At 44.8% G+C, this 16,682-nt stretch overlaps 1 protein-coding gene across 1 annotated transcript in view; it reads left to right on the top strand.

Moving 5' to 3' along the window:
* The window catches only part of SPPL3 (signal peptide peptidase like 3), a 57,782-nt gene that overhangs the window by 26,766 nt on the left and 14,334 nt on the right, over positions 1-16,682 (top strand). Inside the window, exons 2-4 of the mRNA XM_071572378.1 lie at positions 6,792-6,869; positions 13,311-13,399; positions 16,252-16,371. Coding sequence (XP_071428479.1) covers positions 6,792-6,869; positions 13,311-13,399; positions 16,252-16,371 — 287 coding nt within the window. The remainder of the gene's footprint in view (positions 1-6,791; positions 6,870-13,310; positions 13,400-16,251; positions 16,372-16,682) is intronic.

Below are 16,682 nucleotides of genomic sequence, written 5' to 3' on the forward strand. Positions count from 1 at the left end.
GCAGTGGTGGCTCCCAACGCCCTGTGCCCAGCACGGACTGAGCAGGGCATGGCCCTGGGCACGGAGCTGCCTCACAGCTCTGCTGAGGAATAAAACAGTTTCAGAAATGTCCAGGACAGGCAGATTCAGGAAAGGGTTTTCCTCCTGAGTGGCCACTCTTGTGATGGAAAGGAGACTCCTGGGGGCATTGCAGCAGCCTGAGGGTGAGTGTGGTGAGTGTTGGTTTCTATATAGAGTTGATCGCTCCAAAAACCTGGGGTGGAGCAGGAGAAGTGCAAAGTGCTCTTCAACTTGCCTTAAATTTGCCAACTCATATTTCCTGGCTTTCTGTTTTTTCTATTGCTACAGCAATCACTGATGTAATAAACACACTAAAAACCTGTTGAAATACATAAAACCCTTGGACAAAGGGGAAGTGGGAACCTTGTCCGTCCTTGAGTTTGACATTTAACACCAGATTTCCAGCAGAAGTTGGTTGTTTGGGTTTTGTTTGGTGGTTTTGTTGTTTTTATCTTTCTGTTTCCCTTTGAAAGAACTGTCTGCTGGGCTGGGACCCTCCCCCTGAGTGTGTGCCTTCAGTGAGTGCTGGAAATGAGCAGTAACAGGGCAGGGAGGGAGATGCTTCCTCAGCACCTCCCATGCTGCTCCCACCTGTGAGGAGTTGTCATTCAGAGAGGGTTGGATTCACGTGTGGGTGGGCATGGATTGTACTCACCTTGGGGGAGACAGTGGCCATTGGATAATAAGGGGTATTTCAAGGGCAGGTGGAGATACCAGACTGACTGAGTAAATAGTGGTGGCTTTTCATGTGGGCTGAGGAGTGTGTGAGGTTTTGTGTGGTCACTTCTCAAGCAGCCACATCTTTCAGCAACTGAAATATGCAAGTGAGTTCATGTATGGATCCATTTTACCCCAGATGTGGTGGGTTATGACAAGCTCCCCATGAGTTTTGAAGGACCTTCTGTAGGGGAGAAACATTGTGGACAAAAAATGTAGTCAGAAAGTCTCACAGTGTATGTCAAGAAATCTGCCTAATTTCTTCAGTGCATGTTTTAAAACAACAGATGAGGTGAACACCTGTCATGAGTGATTGATTGCCTTTCCCTGGAGTAAGATCAGTGAATTAAATGAGCTCCTTCCATTCCCATCAGGGTGAATTTCTGTGGTTCTCTGGTAGATGTCTGCAAGTTGTAGATTTGGTCTTGTTAGCAAAAGCTCTTCTCCTTTAATCCATCTTTACTGCAGCCTACCTAGGATGCTTACCTTCCTTTTACAGTCTTGTTTTCTTTAATCTTGTGAACTCCTGGATATTATGATCACTGATAAAGGAAAATACATGATGAAATGCAATATTCTCTCTTCATGTGAACTGTAGTGAACTCAGTTCATCTGCTGCACTTTCCCCGTTGATGTGATTTATTTGGTGCTCTATTGTTTTCATTCTTGTATATGTACAGCAAGTGCAGGGAAGGTTTGTCTTGCTGCTGTTAGAGCAGCTTTTGTATGAGAATAATTCATGTCCAAGGCCTTTAGCATGCATTGCTATGGAAACTTGAGGGCACAGGCTTTTCCTGCTCCCTCCTCAGCAGAATTCCTCACAATCACAGCTCTTGTACCTGGAAGTCAGGGCAGTGGTATTTGCTCCTGAAGCATCGAGGGACTGAATTTGTTTGATCATACATTGAGTGGGCATCTTGTGCAAACAGAAAGAGGGTTTTATTCTAATTACATCAAACTTCCCTGATGTCTTGGGCAATAATTTGTGGGTAGTGAAGTCAGTGGTGCCACTGAACAGTCTTTCCTCTTTGATTTTATGTTCAGAAATGGGCCAGATGAGGAATCTGAATCCCTTGAGAGACTTTCCCATTCCTTCCTCATCAGTATTCAGGCAGACAGGTTCCCCAGTCTGGTTTTGTGTGTGGTCTTGCAGATGGTTATGCAGGTGTGGTATGAAGAAGAACAGGTGAGTGGAAAGGCTGAGAAGCTGCTTTTGTAATGGCAGTGTTGGGTTGTGGTTGTTCCAGCCTGGCCTGTGACAGGTGGGTTGGGTGACAGGTACTGCTCTGCTCTGTCATCTGGGAACATGTTGGGTCCTGGTTCTGCCTTTCTGTGAGCTGCAGTTACTTCTTGCTCAACATGGAGGGCAAAAAGAAGCACCAGGCTTTGCCTGAGGGTGGTTGTGCTGGTTTGGAAGGATTGGTACCCAGGAACTGCTGATCTGAAATGTGAAAACCAGTGCTTGCATTGACTGAGCAATGTTACTGAGTGGAAGTGCAGAAGAAAAAAACAAACCCAAAGAAATAACAGGAGAACAGAGGACAGATGGCAGAGACCTTGTTGGGTGAATGTTCCCAAATACAGATGAGCTTGGACTGGGGGGACAAGGGAAAAGAGCTTGAGCTGCTCTGCTGGTGCAGAGAAAAGAGCTTGCAAGTGTCTCTAATGTAGCACTGTTACTGTTGTTGTGGCGACTTTCCTTAGCTGGTTCCCATCTTCTCTAGCTGGGAATGAAGTGGGTCTCTGTTCCCTTGGGAATACAGGAGTTATTCATGTTTTCCCAGAAGAGGGGAGAGTGCTGCTTGGAACGCCAGCTGGAAGTGGCGTGGTGTGTTTTGCAGGGTCACTGTTTGGGAGTGTTGGTGTGTCCCAACGACTGGGCATCCCTGGAATTGTTCTGTAGGTAAAGGTCTATGGAGCAGCCTGTGCCAGGCTGGAGGGCTGGATTGTTGTGCAGACAATACTTTCAGTGTGTGGCTGTGGGGCAGACACAGAGCATGTTATGGAACAGAGCTCGCTGTGTCTCTGCCCTGGCAGTGCCTCTGCAGGCTCTGTGCTCCCAGCACTGGCCCATGAAGCTGCCAGAAATAGATGCCCTGTGGCAGAGCATTTGTGAAAATTGATCTCTGCCTTGTAAAGATGCAGGTTCAGAGTGAGATCTTAAGTAGAAAGGGTTTTGGAAGTCATCTCTCAGTGGCTGGCTGAGAAAAGGGACTTAAAGCACCAGAGCACTTGGTTTTATGAAGTACTTGGCTCTAATAATTAGTTATTTGTTACTTGACTAAGTAAGAATCTGATAGTCTGATTAAATAGCTTCTAACCCAACTGCCTTACAGGATGTTGAATATCAGGCATGGTAGTGTAAGAATCCTAAAAAATGTCTTTCCTGGGAAAGCCAGAGTTGTCTTTGTACCTTGAGCAGACCCTGCTCGTGTTCTGGGCTCGTGGTGGGCTGGTGGTTGTCCTTGCACTGTGGCACACACACAGCTGGCTGCAGTCAGTCTGCAAAGCAGCCTCAGCATGGCCTTACCCAGTATCCATTTGAAGATTGAAAATTAAGAGTAGTGATGTTTTCTTTGTGGCCTGTCATGTAGTAAGAATTGCAGCTAAAATCAGTATCTAAGGCAAAGGCCAACTATGCATGGACTTGCTACAGATGGTTTTTGTGCCCAATTTTCCATTGCTTGTTCCAAGATTAAATGGTTTTACAGAAATACCTTGTTAGAAGGAAGCTAATTTCCTTTTTATAAGTGCAGGGGAAGGCTGGTTAAATGTGACTGCAAAGAGTCTACTGCAGCTTCTGAAAAAGGTCCTTACTGTGGGTTTTTGTTCTGGGTTTGGCTGATCCCATTAGAGAAGAACGTGGCCCCGACGCCGTGTTGGGCTGGGAGAGTGTGTGAACTTGCATGCTTGAAATGTGCCTGTGGGAGAATCCAGTTATGTGCCCATGGAATCTGGGGGACTTGTAGAGGGTCATTTACATTTCAGTTAAAGTTACAGATGGGTTTGCAGATCACTGTCATTTTGAATAATATTTAAAACTTGGAAGTAATCTTTTTGATTTGTTTGTGCAATAGTCATTCACTTATTACCTCTGGCCTAGATTAATGTGTTAGGAAGTGGTTTTTTTGGGATCAGGGATTTTTGATCTCTTAATGAACTGTCCATCCAGCCAGTGGTTAGGATTTTAGGAAGCAGTTCTGCTTTCAGATTTTGTGCAATACTTTATATAATGTAGGGAAAGGAGATGTTAAAAAGATGCAGGAGTTTATTACAATGAGCTTCAGTTCCACACTGTAAAATTATTCCTGAAGTTTGTTTGTGGGTTCCTTGTGTTGGAAACTTTGTCTGGAATCTGGACATGCCTGAGCTGCTCCCTTGGTTCAGCCTGTCATACAGTGTGTGTTTTGCCTTGTTCTTTTTCCAGCTGCCTCAGGAAGGAGGAAAGTGTGACTGTATCTGCCTGGCCCTGTTTGCTGGAATATCAGCGAGTCTGAATTTTCCCCGCCCATAACTGTGCCAGGAGCACTGAGGTTTTAGGGTGTCCTGCTGTGAGATCTCAGTGGGGAGGAGTCAGGAAGCATCCCTGGTCTGTGAGGAGTTTCTCATTGCACCCCTGCCCTTCTCCTGTGCAGGATGGAAGGGCTGCAGTCCCCTCCCCCCTGCACAGATCCTGCTCACTCGGCCTGTGCTGGATCAGTGCTGGAAACGGGTTTGCATTTATTAATTTCTTTCACTGCACCAAAGGGCCCTCAGTTTCTAATGCAACACTTGCTGGGCTGTGCACAGGGCTGGTCTGTGTATCATCCATATTTTATCTGTTTTATGAATCCTTTTTAACATTTACAGCCTTGTTTTGACTAATGTTTGGTAATTATGGTGAAATGACATTTTAATTATCCCAGCCTTCAAAGGTGTCACTGGATGATGAATTGCATGGAAAACATCCTTCATCTCAAAACTATTTGCCACTTTGTGGAGATACAATTTTATGAGCATCAGTTACAGGAGTTCAGTGTGTAACCCTGGACATGTTTGATACCAGTTGAAATTCCACTCAGTCATTTTAAATGTGGAGTTTCTGAATATTCTTTTAATAGTGGAGTTCCACTAAAATCCAAACAGAACTCAAAGCTTCCTTTTGCACAAAGGTGAGGGACATAAAACGAGTGTGATTATCCCTAAGCTGTTCCTTCTTGGTCTGAGCTTGGCTGTAACCACTGGGTAAAAAAAAATGTGCTGTGAACTACCTTTTGTAGAACCCAAATGTTTTATATACTCTGGCTGTAAGTGCTGAGTTACCTGCTGCAGGTGTGTGCAATTCAGAATCTTCATCTCCATGGACCCTTTTAAAACCCTCTGCTCCACCACCTGGAAACTAAAGGTTAAACTTCACCAAAAAATTAAATATATAAAGCTTAAGAATCTCTTTATGTGTTGGCCAACGTTATGAACAAATATGATCTCTGTTTTTCATTTTTAGTGTGGGGTTATGTTGAAGTTATTTATGGTAATTAGCCAAAGTAGTTTCTAATTTCTTAAAAGCTTATTCCACAAGTATATAATTTCATCTAGAAGAGACATTCTGTTTGTCAGTGATGTTTAATGTTGAATTTCTGTAGCAGAAGATTCACATTTGTGTTTATATATTAAAAGACAGTATTTTAAACTGTGTGTCTAGTGGTTTGGTAATTTTCTCTAAATTGCTTTTAAATTGGGAATGGGTTGAATGATTCTGTAACTGTCTTGTATCTTCAGTTTTTATTTGCTCAGTGGTACTTAATTTGGAACAATCATGTAATTCAATTATCTTTGTTCCATATCCATAGTCCCCCTATTGAAATGAGGCTTTTTGGTTGGTTTTCAGAAATGTTTAGTTATCTCTCTGGTAGGATAAGAGTAATGCAATTACCACTGGGTGTTGTCCTTGTTCTTTTCCAGCACTTCAGCACAATTTGTGGATACCCTGTTGAAGCTCCCAGAGTGTCCCTGCCCACTGTGCCCCCCAGCAGGGTGACCCTCTGTGTGTCAGAATTCCTATTTCCATGCTTGGACCACAGGGAGTTACATCAGGAAGTCAGTCCAGACAAAGCTGGTTTTTAAGCCTCCTGCTGAGATGTCCCTCAGCAATCCTGTACCAAGAGGGCTTCAGGATGGAATAGGGAAGGAATTGTGTGTGGTTTAGTAAGTGCATATTGAAGCTCATTGTGAGGTTTGGGGTTTTGGGGGCTGCTTTTGTTTGGTTCTTTCTGCGCACCTCAGTGAGCCTGAGCCACCAGGTTGCCCCTTACCCACTGTCAGCTGAGGTGTAAAGTCTTGTGGGGAACACGTGGCGGGCATTGCCTTGCAGGGTTCCCGTAGCTGCAGTTGAAGCAATTTTGATGAGTCTGAGGGGAGAAATGTGCATCCAGTGAGTTCAGAATAAATTACCACAGGGCTTTTGAGTTGCCCTCTGGTGGTTGCACAGGTTTGCATTCTGCTGTCTTGAATATAAGAAGTTAATTTGGAAGGTACAGGGTTTATATAACTGCCTGAAGGGAAGTTCTGGCCAGGTGGGGGTTGGTCTCTTCTCCCAGGCACTCAGCAATAGGACAAGGGGGCACGATGGGCTCAAGCTCTGCCAGGGGAAATTGAAGTTGGAGATCAGAAAAAAATTCTTTGCAGAGAGAGTGCTCAGGCATTGGAACGGGCTGCCCAGAGAGGGGGTGGATTCCCCATCCCTGGAGGTTTTTCAGCTGAGCTTGACCGTGGCACTGAGTGCCATGATCTGGTAAAGGGACTGGAGTTGGACCAAGGGTTGGACTTGATCTCAGAGGTCTTTTCCAACCCAATCGATTCTATGATTTTATTCTATGATTCTGTGTTCCTGGATGAAATGAGAACTACTGAGGGAGCTGCCACAGATTTGTGATCCAGGTCTCTATTTGTATTATAATAAGAAAAAGAATTAGCAAATGGCACTGGAGAAATGGACACTCTTGGTGACACATCTGCCTTCTTTTTCCTGATTCCAGGGCATATTCCCTTGTGGATTCCAGTCAAGTGTCTACCTTCCTGATTTCTATTCTCCTCATAGTCTACGGCAGTTTCAGGTAAGACTTTTCCTTAAGGTTCTTCAGAAATTTTATTTTTCAAATAAAAATACTGCACATCACTGGATACAGTTTATGCCTTTTGTTTAGTTGGTGTCTGTGGTGTCAGTGAAATGGGTTTGCTTCTGAAAAGGAAATGGAAGAGGAAGAAATAGTGGTGAGCTGGGGCTTCTGAGAGATGTGATTGTGTGTCATGGTACAGACACACGAGGCAACTGAAGAGTCACTCCTTGAAGACAGCTCTGCAAGGTTGTATTCTAGAGGGTAGAAAAGGATTGTTGGGAGAGGTGGAAGGTAATGGTGTCTATAGCAGGATTTTATCTGTGTTCAGTGTTGGTTGGGGTGTCCCCCTGTGATTGCAGCCAAGCCCTGTGGCACAGGGACCCCCAGGTGCTGTGTGCCCGAGTGTGGGAACAGCCTGGGGGCAGTGGGGAAACAATTCCAGCCTCCAGCCAAGCCCTGTGGCACAGGGACCCCCAGGTGCTGTGTGTCCAAACATGGGAACAGCCTGGGGGCAGTGGGGAAACAATTCCAGCCTCCAGCTGAGCTCTGCTGCAGGGTGAGTTTGAATCTTCGAAAATCAAATTTGCATCATTTTAGAAGACTTGACTATGGTTTAGGGAAAACACAGTTGTCCCTTTAGGCTTGCATGTTGTGTTACACTCTTTGTTTTGCTGTAGTGGCACCAGAGGAGTGAGGCTCATAGTGACATATTAAAAAAAATAATCACAACATGAAAGTATCATTTTTTAAAACTTAGATACAGGATGTTTTTCGTTCTGCTCCTGGAGGGGCATTGCTTCATTTCACCAGGCAGTGATAAAAGGCTCACTGCAGAGTCTCTGAACTGCTGTGAGTGCTCCTGAAATAGATGAGAGCTGTGGTCATGCACATGATGTAAGTTGCAGCTGTCAGGATAAGAGGTTTTATATCACCATCATAAGTTAATAAAGTCATATAATGAAAGAGCCAATTTTTTGCAAGAGCTGTCTGTTGTTGATAGCAAGCATTAGGTAACAGCTCTGCTGGGGGAATTAAAATAGAAGGCTTTAGGAAAACAAAATCTAGAGGTGATCAGAGTAAAAAAATAATAGAAAGGTTGCATTTGTTTAGTTTTTTCTTCAAGTTTTGAGACAGATTAACATGTAGTTGTGGGACTAATTAAATCTTTAGCTATGGAAATTGATGCAGTTGTGTAAAAAGGAGGTATGTGTCTGGCTGCAAGAAGCCATAGCGTTCATTAAAATTCAATTATGAGAACATAATGCAGTATAAAACAGCAGGAGTGCTTGAACTTAAATGGCTTGTCCTTCCTGGAGCTCCTTGCTCCTAAAAAATTTCCCCCTGCTGTTTTCCATCCTATTTGTATCTGCACATGCTCTTTTACCATCTTGTCCTATACATTTAAAATGCTCACACAGCAAGGACTGTGAACTTCAGAGCAGTCCAGCTGACTGGATGAGGTGGTGCAGTGGTGATGGACACAAATCCCTTGACTTTCCAGCTTCTTGATCAACCTATGGATGGGGGTCACAGCATCTCGGTTTGTCCGATACTGTCGCCTATGTGCGGTTGTGGTGGCCATCGGTACTTCTTGATCTTTGACTCGGAGTAATCCCACAGCAGAAGGGTCTTCTGAGAGGCCAGGAAGAGCAGACAACTGTTTGGACTTGTCTTCAATCACCGTGGCTACACCAAAAGCCCACCGGTACCCCTTTGGGTCCTTGAAGTGTCCTCTTTTCAAGTAGTCTATATCCAGGATGCAAGGGGCTTCTGGCCCCGTCACAATGGGATGTTTTTCCCACTGGTTTCCTGTCAAGCTCATGTCGGCCTCTACCACCGATAGGTCTTGAGACCCCCCGGTTACTCCAGAAATAGAAACAGTCTCTGTACCCTCATGTTCCGACGGCATCAATGTACATTGGGAACATCCCTGTTCTTGTCCACTCCTGTGTGTGTGTGTCCTGAAAACCCCAAATGCAACTGTTGTAGACCAAGATTGGGTCCCATATGTTTGAAATTTCTTTCCTAGTTGATTTCCTGTATCAGTTTCTTCAGCAGTTGTCTGATCTAAACCCCACAGTTATGATGGAGACTTGGACAAGCTCCAGTTCTGTTTGATCAGTGAATGAGGTCAAAGCAGGTTTTTACAGAAAATTGTACAGTGGTTCTAACAAAGAGGTTTAAGGTACAATTAAGTTATTTAAGAAATTAAAGTGTGATAGTAAGTTACAAAATTATATTCAATTGGAAATTCCTAAAGAAGTAAAATAAAATCTTCTGGCTTAAGGGGATGAGTTTTCTTAGAAATTGTCTTGCAAGTAAGATGGAAGTTCCAGCTGAGGGTGCTTGTTCTCCTGTTACAGCAGGAGTGTCTTCATCTAGACTTGGTGCTTTGTCTTCAGGGGAGCTGTCACAGGACAAAAAGAAATCAACACTCCTTAGCTGACCTTCGTGTTGCAGGAAGTGGGCCTGGTTTCTGATTTTTGGTTGGAAAGAAGCAGGCAGAGTTATTGTGGTGTTGCTGGCAAGTGACTGGAACAGAAGTGCAGTAATAGGATCAGAAAGGATTGGGTGAGTGAGTCATTAGGATAAAATCCACGTGTATGGTGGATCTAATCTAATGCAGGAAGTTTCAGGACAGTGAAGCAAAGCTCTGCTCCAGTGTCCTAATTCACACAAACAGCATTTGTCCAAAACCAAAACAAGCAAAAAGAAAATCCCAAGCCCTCAATATACTGGGAAGAATGTCCAGTAATTCCTGGGCAGAGCCCATACTGGAGTGAAGTGCAGTCGATAGAGTTGAGTTCCCCTTCTCTTACTGTGGATGAATGAGCATTTCCTTCCAACATTTGTGCTGGGTCAGGAGCTTTTGCTTCCAGCCCTTTGGAACGTCTCTCCCATGTACACTCTGACTGTCTCTCAGTCCTTGAACTTGACATGCTTTTATTACTGACTGCCAAAGGGGCAAGTCTAATCCTTTAAACCCTTACAAGCTGTAAACTGGAGCGTGCGAGTATATGTGTTAGTTATGGATTTTTAAAGAGGTGAGCTCAGCTTCAAACAGGTGGTTTCCTAGGGCAGCACAGCCACCTATTCTTGTCCAAATGCTCCTCTGGGACTTAAATGTTGGGGTTACTTTGCAGGCAGGTAACAGCTAAATCTTTTTCTATCCTATCACCACCCAGACATGGTGTCTCAGCTTATGTAAAGCCAGATTTAACCCAGAATATACCTGTCCCAGTACCTGCTTTTAAACCAAACCAAAGCAGGGGATGAAATGGGGGTCTTCTGTCTCCAGGCTTGAGGTATCCAGAGTGTTTGTAAATATAACCTATCTCACATGGTGAGCTGATGGTGTCCATGTGAACATGGAGTGCTCCTGGTTGGATTTGCAGTCCCAGGTCTGTCAGGTGGTGACTGTCCTCACTCAGAGCAAGAAGTAGCTGTCAGTGTGTTGTATCTGCAGGTGCCTCTGTGGATACATCCCTGCTTTCCTATTGCCTCCGTTGTTCCATAAGAGCATCTCCCGCAGGGTTCCCCTGGGCTGTCTCTGCAGTGGAACTGATCCATAGTGGAATCTGAACTTTCATGATAGTGACGTGCCAGCAGCTTATTCACTGCTCTGGCCACGGCGTGACCCTGCGGAGCGAATCCTGTGGGAGGGACTCCTGCCTGCCCTGAGCCCCACACCCCAAACCCTCCAGAGTGAATCCTGCAGGACTCCTGCCTGCCCTGAGCCCCACACCCCAAACCCTGCAGAGCGGATCCTGCAGGACTCCTGCCTGCCCTGAGCCCCACACCCCAAACCCTGCGGATCGGATCCTGCAGGACTCCTGCCTGCCCTGAGCCCCACACCCCAAACCCTGCGGAGCGGATCCTGCAGGACTCCTGCCTGCCCTGAGCCCCACACCCCAAACCCTGCCGAGCGGATCCTGCAGGACTCCTGCCTGCCCTGAGCCCCACACCCCAAACCCTGCAGAGCGGATCCTGCAGGACTCCTGCCTGCCCTGAGCCCCACACCCCAAACCCTGCGGAGCGGATCCTGCAGGACTCCTGCTGCTCCGAGCCCCACACCCCAAACCCTTCCAGCTGAACCCCAGAGGGATCCAGTGCCCCATGGGAGGTGCTGGCTCAGCATTCCCTTTGGAAGCCCAGGAGAAACGTGATCAAAACAGCAAATCACAGAATCACAGACTGTTCTGAGTTGGAAGGGACCCACAAGGATCATCGAGTCCAACTCTTATGTTTTACCAATTTGCCATTTCTCTACAGTCAATATCTTTTTACAATATACTTTTTAGCTTTCTTGGAGGATATTTTGGTGATCACTTCTCTCCTTTTTTTTATTATGTTAGAGATAATTTGTAGCAGGGGGAAGAGCCAAATCATAAAACAGTTGGAGATTATTCAGGAGTTGGCTTGGATGAGCAGCTGTGTTGCTAAGTGAAAGTAATTTCCTAATTTATGCTTACTTGTGAGGCAGAGATGTTTATAGGTAATAATAATTGCTGACACTATTGCAGTGAAAGGAGAGGGGCTGAGGTTGTTTATGAGCAGTAGATCTGAGAGTTTTGATTTCCAGTTTTCTCTGCTGATAGCAATCCCTTAAATTATGAGTTGCCTGGTGCCACTGGGAGAATGATTGTGTGAATTCTTGCTAAACTGTGCTAATTCAGATGGGAATGAAACACTGCTCTGAGAAAAGAATTATCTTGTTTGCTTGAATCTTGGAGCAAGTCCTGGAGGGCTGTCAGCCTCCTCCCAGATTTTTATAGCTTGAGAGGAAAATTATGAAGCTACAATGGGTAACAGGGAAAAAGGGAGTGTGAATGAGGGATGGAGGCACTCCAAACAAGAGGCAGAGCACAGAGATCTTTGGAAGAACAAGCTAAGAACAACAGATTAATTTGTTAGGATTTTAGTGTTCTCCATTGCCTCTTTGTATGTTTGATAACTCTCTGGGTGGTGATCCATCATCTGTGTACAAGTTCTGTATGTCTGAAGTGGAAGCTTCCTCATGTTTAGCCTGAGCCCAAAAGCTGCTTTAATCTCTGTTGGGAGGGAGCTTAATGGAAGCAAAGGAACCAAACCAGTTCCATACTGGAAGAGCCTTTTTTCTTGCTTTTGTTCTATGCAGTAAAACTGCTCAAAATCTCTGTCTTGAATACACCCCCTGCCTTGGTCCCACAGACCTGGATGTGCCTGGGTTTGGTTCTGGGGCTGCAGCAGGACTTGCTCACCCAAGCACTGCAGTAGGTGAGCAGTGCACTGAAGTGAAATAACTCTGACACCTCCAGAGTTGTTTAGATCATGGTGTGTATTCATTACATGTCTGATACATTAATAGAATTCGTTTACTTTGCATAGCACAGTTACAGCTAAACTGGAAAAGGAGTTAATGCCTGTTGACCTGGAAGGTTTATTGAAATACTTGGATGCTGCTGCAGACTGAAAGCAGGAGCTGTGCAGTGGGAGCTGGGCAGGGCTTGTGGTGCTCTCTGCAGCTTATTTGAATACATAAACATGCAGCTAAATCGTGGATAACATACATGTATCAGAATGAGAAACTGTGAACTTGATTGCGGGTGTTGTGTTAAAAAGCACACAGAATTTAATGATTGAAGGCACTGCTGGTCAAAACAGACCTGAAGTGAAATTCCCCCATTTCAGTAAGTCATGCCAGATCTGTTAAAATGTGATTTACAAGTTGCATCAAAGTGAAGGACTGTGGCAACAGGAGCAGAATACTGTGTTATTTTGGAACTTTTTAGACGTGTGTATATCAAAATGAAATGATGACTCAATAACAGCTGAGCTGGGTACACAGGGGAGTGTTGTCAGCTCCTGTGGATTAATTAAATTATGTCAATTTGTGCTATTTATTCAGAGCTTCCTCTAGTCATCTGTTCTGGATGTATGCAAAATTTAGGCTTTGCTGAAGTTCTGTCAATGAATTAAGACCTTGCATTCAGCAGACAATTACTTATAAGCCAGTTTGGGTCATCATTCATAACAACATTTAGAGGGAGGAAATAATATTGTCTTAAACATGAAATCAGTAGTGAAATTCAAATGGAAAGGAGCAAAATGAGAACTTGGAAAGAGTTCAAATTCACCAGAGAATTGAAACATTTATTGTGCTTTCATGGTGTTCCACACTTCCCAGAAATGCAGGGTAACAAACCACACAGGTATTTAACACTGCAGTGCAGACACTGGTGACTGTCTCACTGTCAGAGCCTGGGATTTGGTGCCTCATCTGTAGTCAAGCATTTCATTTATTTTAATTTCCTTATATGTTTGGTGTTCTTTCTAATAACCAGCTTTGCAGGGCTTTTTCAGGGAGAAGGTGCTATGGCAGAACAGGAATGAGACTGATGGGAATGAGCCTACAGAGGAGTTTGGAACATTTCTGTGACTTTGCTTTGTTCCCTGCAGGTCTCTGAACATGGACTTTGAGAATCAAGACAAAGAGAAAGACAACAGCAGCGCCGCTGGGTCCTTCAATGGCAACAGCACCAATAACAGTAAGGGTCAGCTTTACTCCTCATCTTCCTGCCCTCATTCAGTGTCCTGCCCTGCCGCCCCCCCCCCCCCGTCCCCCGTCCCTGCCGCCCCCCTCCCCAGTCCCTGCCACTCCCTGTGATCCCAGGGAGCTGCTGGCACGGGGCACTCCCACCTGGCTGTGCCCTCACACTGCTGGCTGCGTCTGGTTTGTGCCTTTGGAAGCTGCATTTACAACATCAGCATCTCCATAATGCATAAGAATTGCATGTGCAGAATTTGTCATATTCTACTGGAAATGGAAACAAGAGTTACTTTTAGAAATCCACCCCGCAGTGAGGAGAAGGGAGTGTAATTTTTCTTGACTGGAGCTCATCGCTGTGAGGTGTTGGCCAGTCCAGGGGCAGGGAGAGATCCTGGGGGGCACTGACAAACTGCTGGGGGTGATTCAGCCTTGTCAGTAGAGAAACTGAAGGAGAGAGTTCACAGGGCTTGGGGCAACTCACTTATAATGGACAACAAAATATGTGTCTCACAGTGTCTGTTCAGAGTGGGGATTAACTTGTCGGCTCCTGCACGGTGACTGTCCCTCTGTGACCTATAAATAGATTCCAGGCAGCTGGGCCACTGGAGATGCACTGATCTGCAGGTAAAATATGTGAGTGAACAGTTAGAGTGAAACACAGGGTGCACAATGTACTGTAAGTGCACACCTGAGTTTGACTTAAAACAGTTTATATGGGCCTATTCTGAGAACAGGCTCTAGAACAAAGTATTTTCCCCAAGTATAGAAGGCAGGAGTGAGATGAGAAACCCTGTGCGTGAAACCCTGAATGCCAAGCTTGTTTTCGTTTAAATTAAGAAATAGAGCTTTAAAATTATAAATTAAATAACATATGTTGTATATGTCTCTTGCCTTTTTTTTGCCTTTTTAAAATAGACTCGTGGAATTTACATAGTTGTCAGACACAGCTTGTGTTGGCAGCACAGAGCAGAGAGGTTGCTGTGCTTGGTGATTCAGCAATGAACAGTTGAGGCTTTTGGCATCTGGGCAGTAAGGGAAGACAGTCTGGGGCTGGGGAATAAGCACATTAAGGGGATTAGCTGTCAGAATGATCAGAAATGAAATGAAGAGCCCTGACATTTAGTGCTGCAGGCACTAATTCCCAGATGCCGAGGTGGTGTGTAGTGTGTCATTTCTGGGGGTTTGGTTTGGTCGGTTTTTCCCTTGGGAAGTTGAAGGGCATGTGAACAAATGTGCTTGCTGAGAGCAGGAGAACTGGATCTAAGTCACAGATTAGAATTTCTGTGCCTTCACACTGTCATCACTGAGCTGTCTGTATTGCACTGGGCCTTTATCTAGCACAGCTCAGCAACACAGGAATCCCAAGGGACTGAGTTCTTCTGCTTTTTAACTTTATTGCACTATTTATGTTTAGGAATAATAGGTTGTGGCATGAACTAACAAATGAGTGTACAGTGCAGGTGTCATGACTTCATGCTCATTGTTTAGCTTTTCTTTTATGGAAATGGTTGGGTATTTATGACAGATGAGTTGTTGTGAGTGTGTTTTATGTGAGTTTGAGGTTTTTCAGCATAGTCAGATGCATCAGTAACTGAGTTGTGCAGGTAACCCATTATTTATATGACTTGCCACTATTTCACAGGAAAAGATAAAATAAGACTCATTCTTACACAGAAACACACACGAACAGTAGGTGTGTCCATTTTCCTGTGTGGGTATGTCTTTGTATTCTGTTTGACAACCTAAAAGCTTATCCTTAAGATCCTGGGACTGGTAAAACTCCCTTCATACAGCAGTGTCTAATTATTTTGGGATAACAGTGAAGTTTAACTGGTTTTAATCTCTTGTAGGTCTGGGTATTGTATTATTTTTCATTGGTCACTTATGAAGTGGCTACTTCAGTTGTTGCCTGTCATTTTAATGCTCTACAAGTATAAGTGTGTCTTATATTTTTAACTGGGTTATTGCTTATGGCTTCTTTCCCCTCCTGGGGTCAAATATAAATAATATAAATACAGCTGCAGAGTCTGCTTAGGTGTTGGACTATGTGGGGATAGGTGAGCTCCTCAATTTTGTTAGTAAGTCTAAAAACTCATGGTAAAATGCAGTAAAAAATGTCCTGTCCCATTATTAACATCCCTTGGTCACACTGCAGGGTTGAGGTGGGGGAAGTGACAAAATACTTGAGTGTCTCTGCCCTGTTTGCAGTTGCTGCCAGCTGTGACAGGTGAGCCTGGGTTTGTGCTGGTTTTAGCAGAAAGGGACTGCAGGGCACTGCTCTGAAAGGGGTTTCACAGACGTGTGAATGACTTGGGTGTTTTCTGAAAACTGCCTGTTCCTGCCAGGCCTGATGTTACCTGGTCACTGCAGCCTGTGATGCAATTTGAGTGCTTGGTGGCCTTCAGCCCAGTGGAATCTGAAACTGGGGCACCCTTTGCACGAGCTGGGTCAGCCTAACACTGGTCAGGCTCTTCCCCTCATGCTGAGGATTAAATAAACCTTTCTGTGCTCTGTCCAACACGTTAAGTGTCTCAGTGTAAAGTGAAGCAAACGTGTAACTGCTGTTTCCCAATCCCTCAGCAATGTGAATTTTCGTAAGTTGTTTCTCATCTTATCTATGGCACAAGTGAAAAATTCGTAGTTTTCTTTCAATTCCCATTCTTGGGTTCTGCTGTTGCTGTGCTCACCCAGCTGGGGTGTCTGCACAGGCACCTGTGCCTGGCTGGGATTGAGCTCCAGGGGCTCGGAGTGAAATGGGATGTGTTGCCAGAGCCCTCCCGTGTGCTGGTGAGGGACAGGTGAGTGTGTGGTGGGAACAGCCCAGCTCACTGTCCCTTCTCTGCTCCGCAGGTATCCAGACCATCGACTCCACTCAGGCGCTGTTCCTGCCCATCGGAGCCTCCGTGTCCCTCCTCGTTATGTTCTTCTTCTTTGACTCAGTTCAAGTTGTCTTTACAATATGCACAGCAGGTGACCAAGTTTTTCTTCTCTCTAAGAACTGGAGTAGAACAGAAAATATTGATATCATTAGATGTTGTTGATAAGAATTACAGTGCTTGCCACAGTGCATTAAAAGAATCATCAGATTTCACAGTTGTACTTTCATGTCTCTGTAGCTATAAATAAAGTGACAAGTATTATTGGGGAAGTATTTTCCACTTAGAGATTTGCTAAACCTACTGAACTATAAATTGCCAGAGGTTTAAAGATGCCAGATGCGTTATTTTGCCTCAAGTTCACTTGTTTATAAATTGGTGCTCAGACCTGTATTTGGTATTTCG

Source organism: Pithys albifrons, chromosome 17 (genome assembly GCF_047495875.1).
Source record: "Pithys albifrons albifrons isolate INPA30051 chromosome 17, PitAlb_v1, whole genome shotgun sequence".
Lineage (NCBI taxonomy): Eukaryota > Metazoa > Chordata > Aves > Passeriformes > Thamnophilidae > Pithys > Pithys albifrons.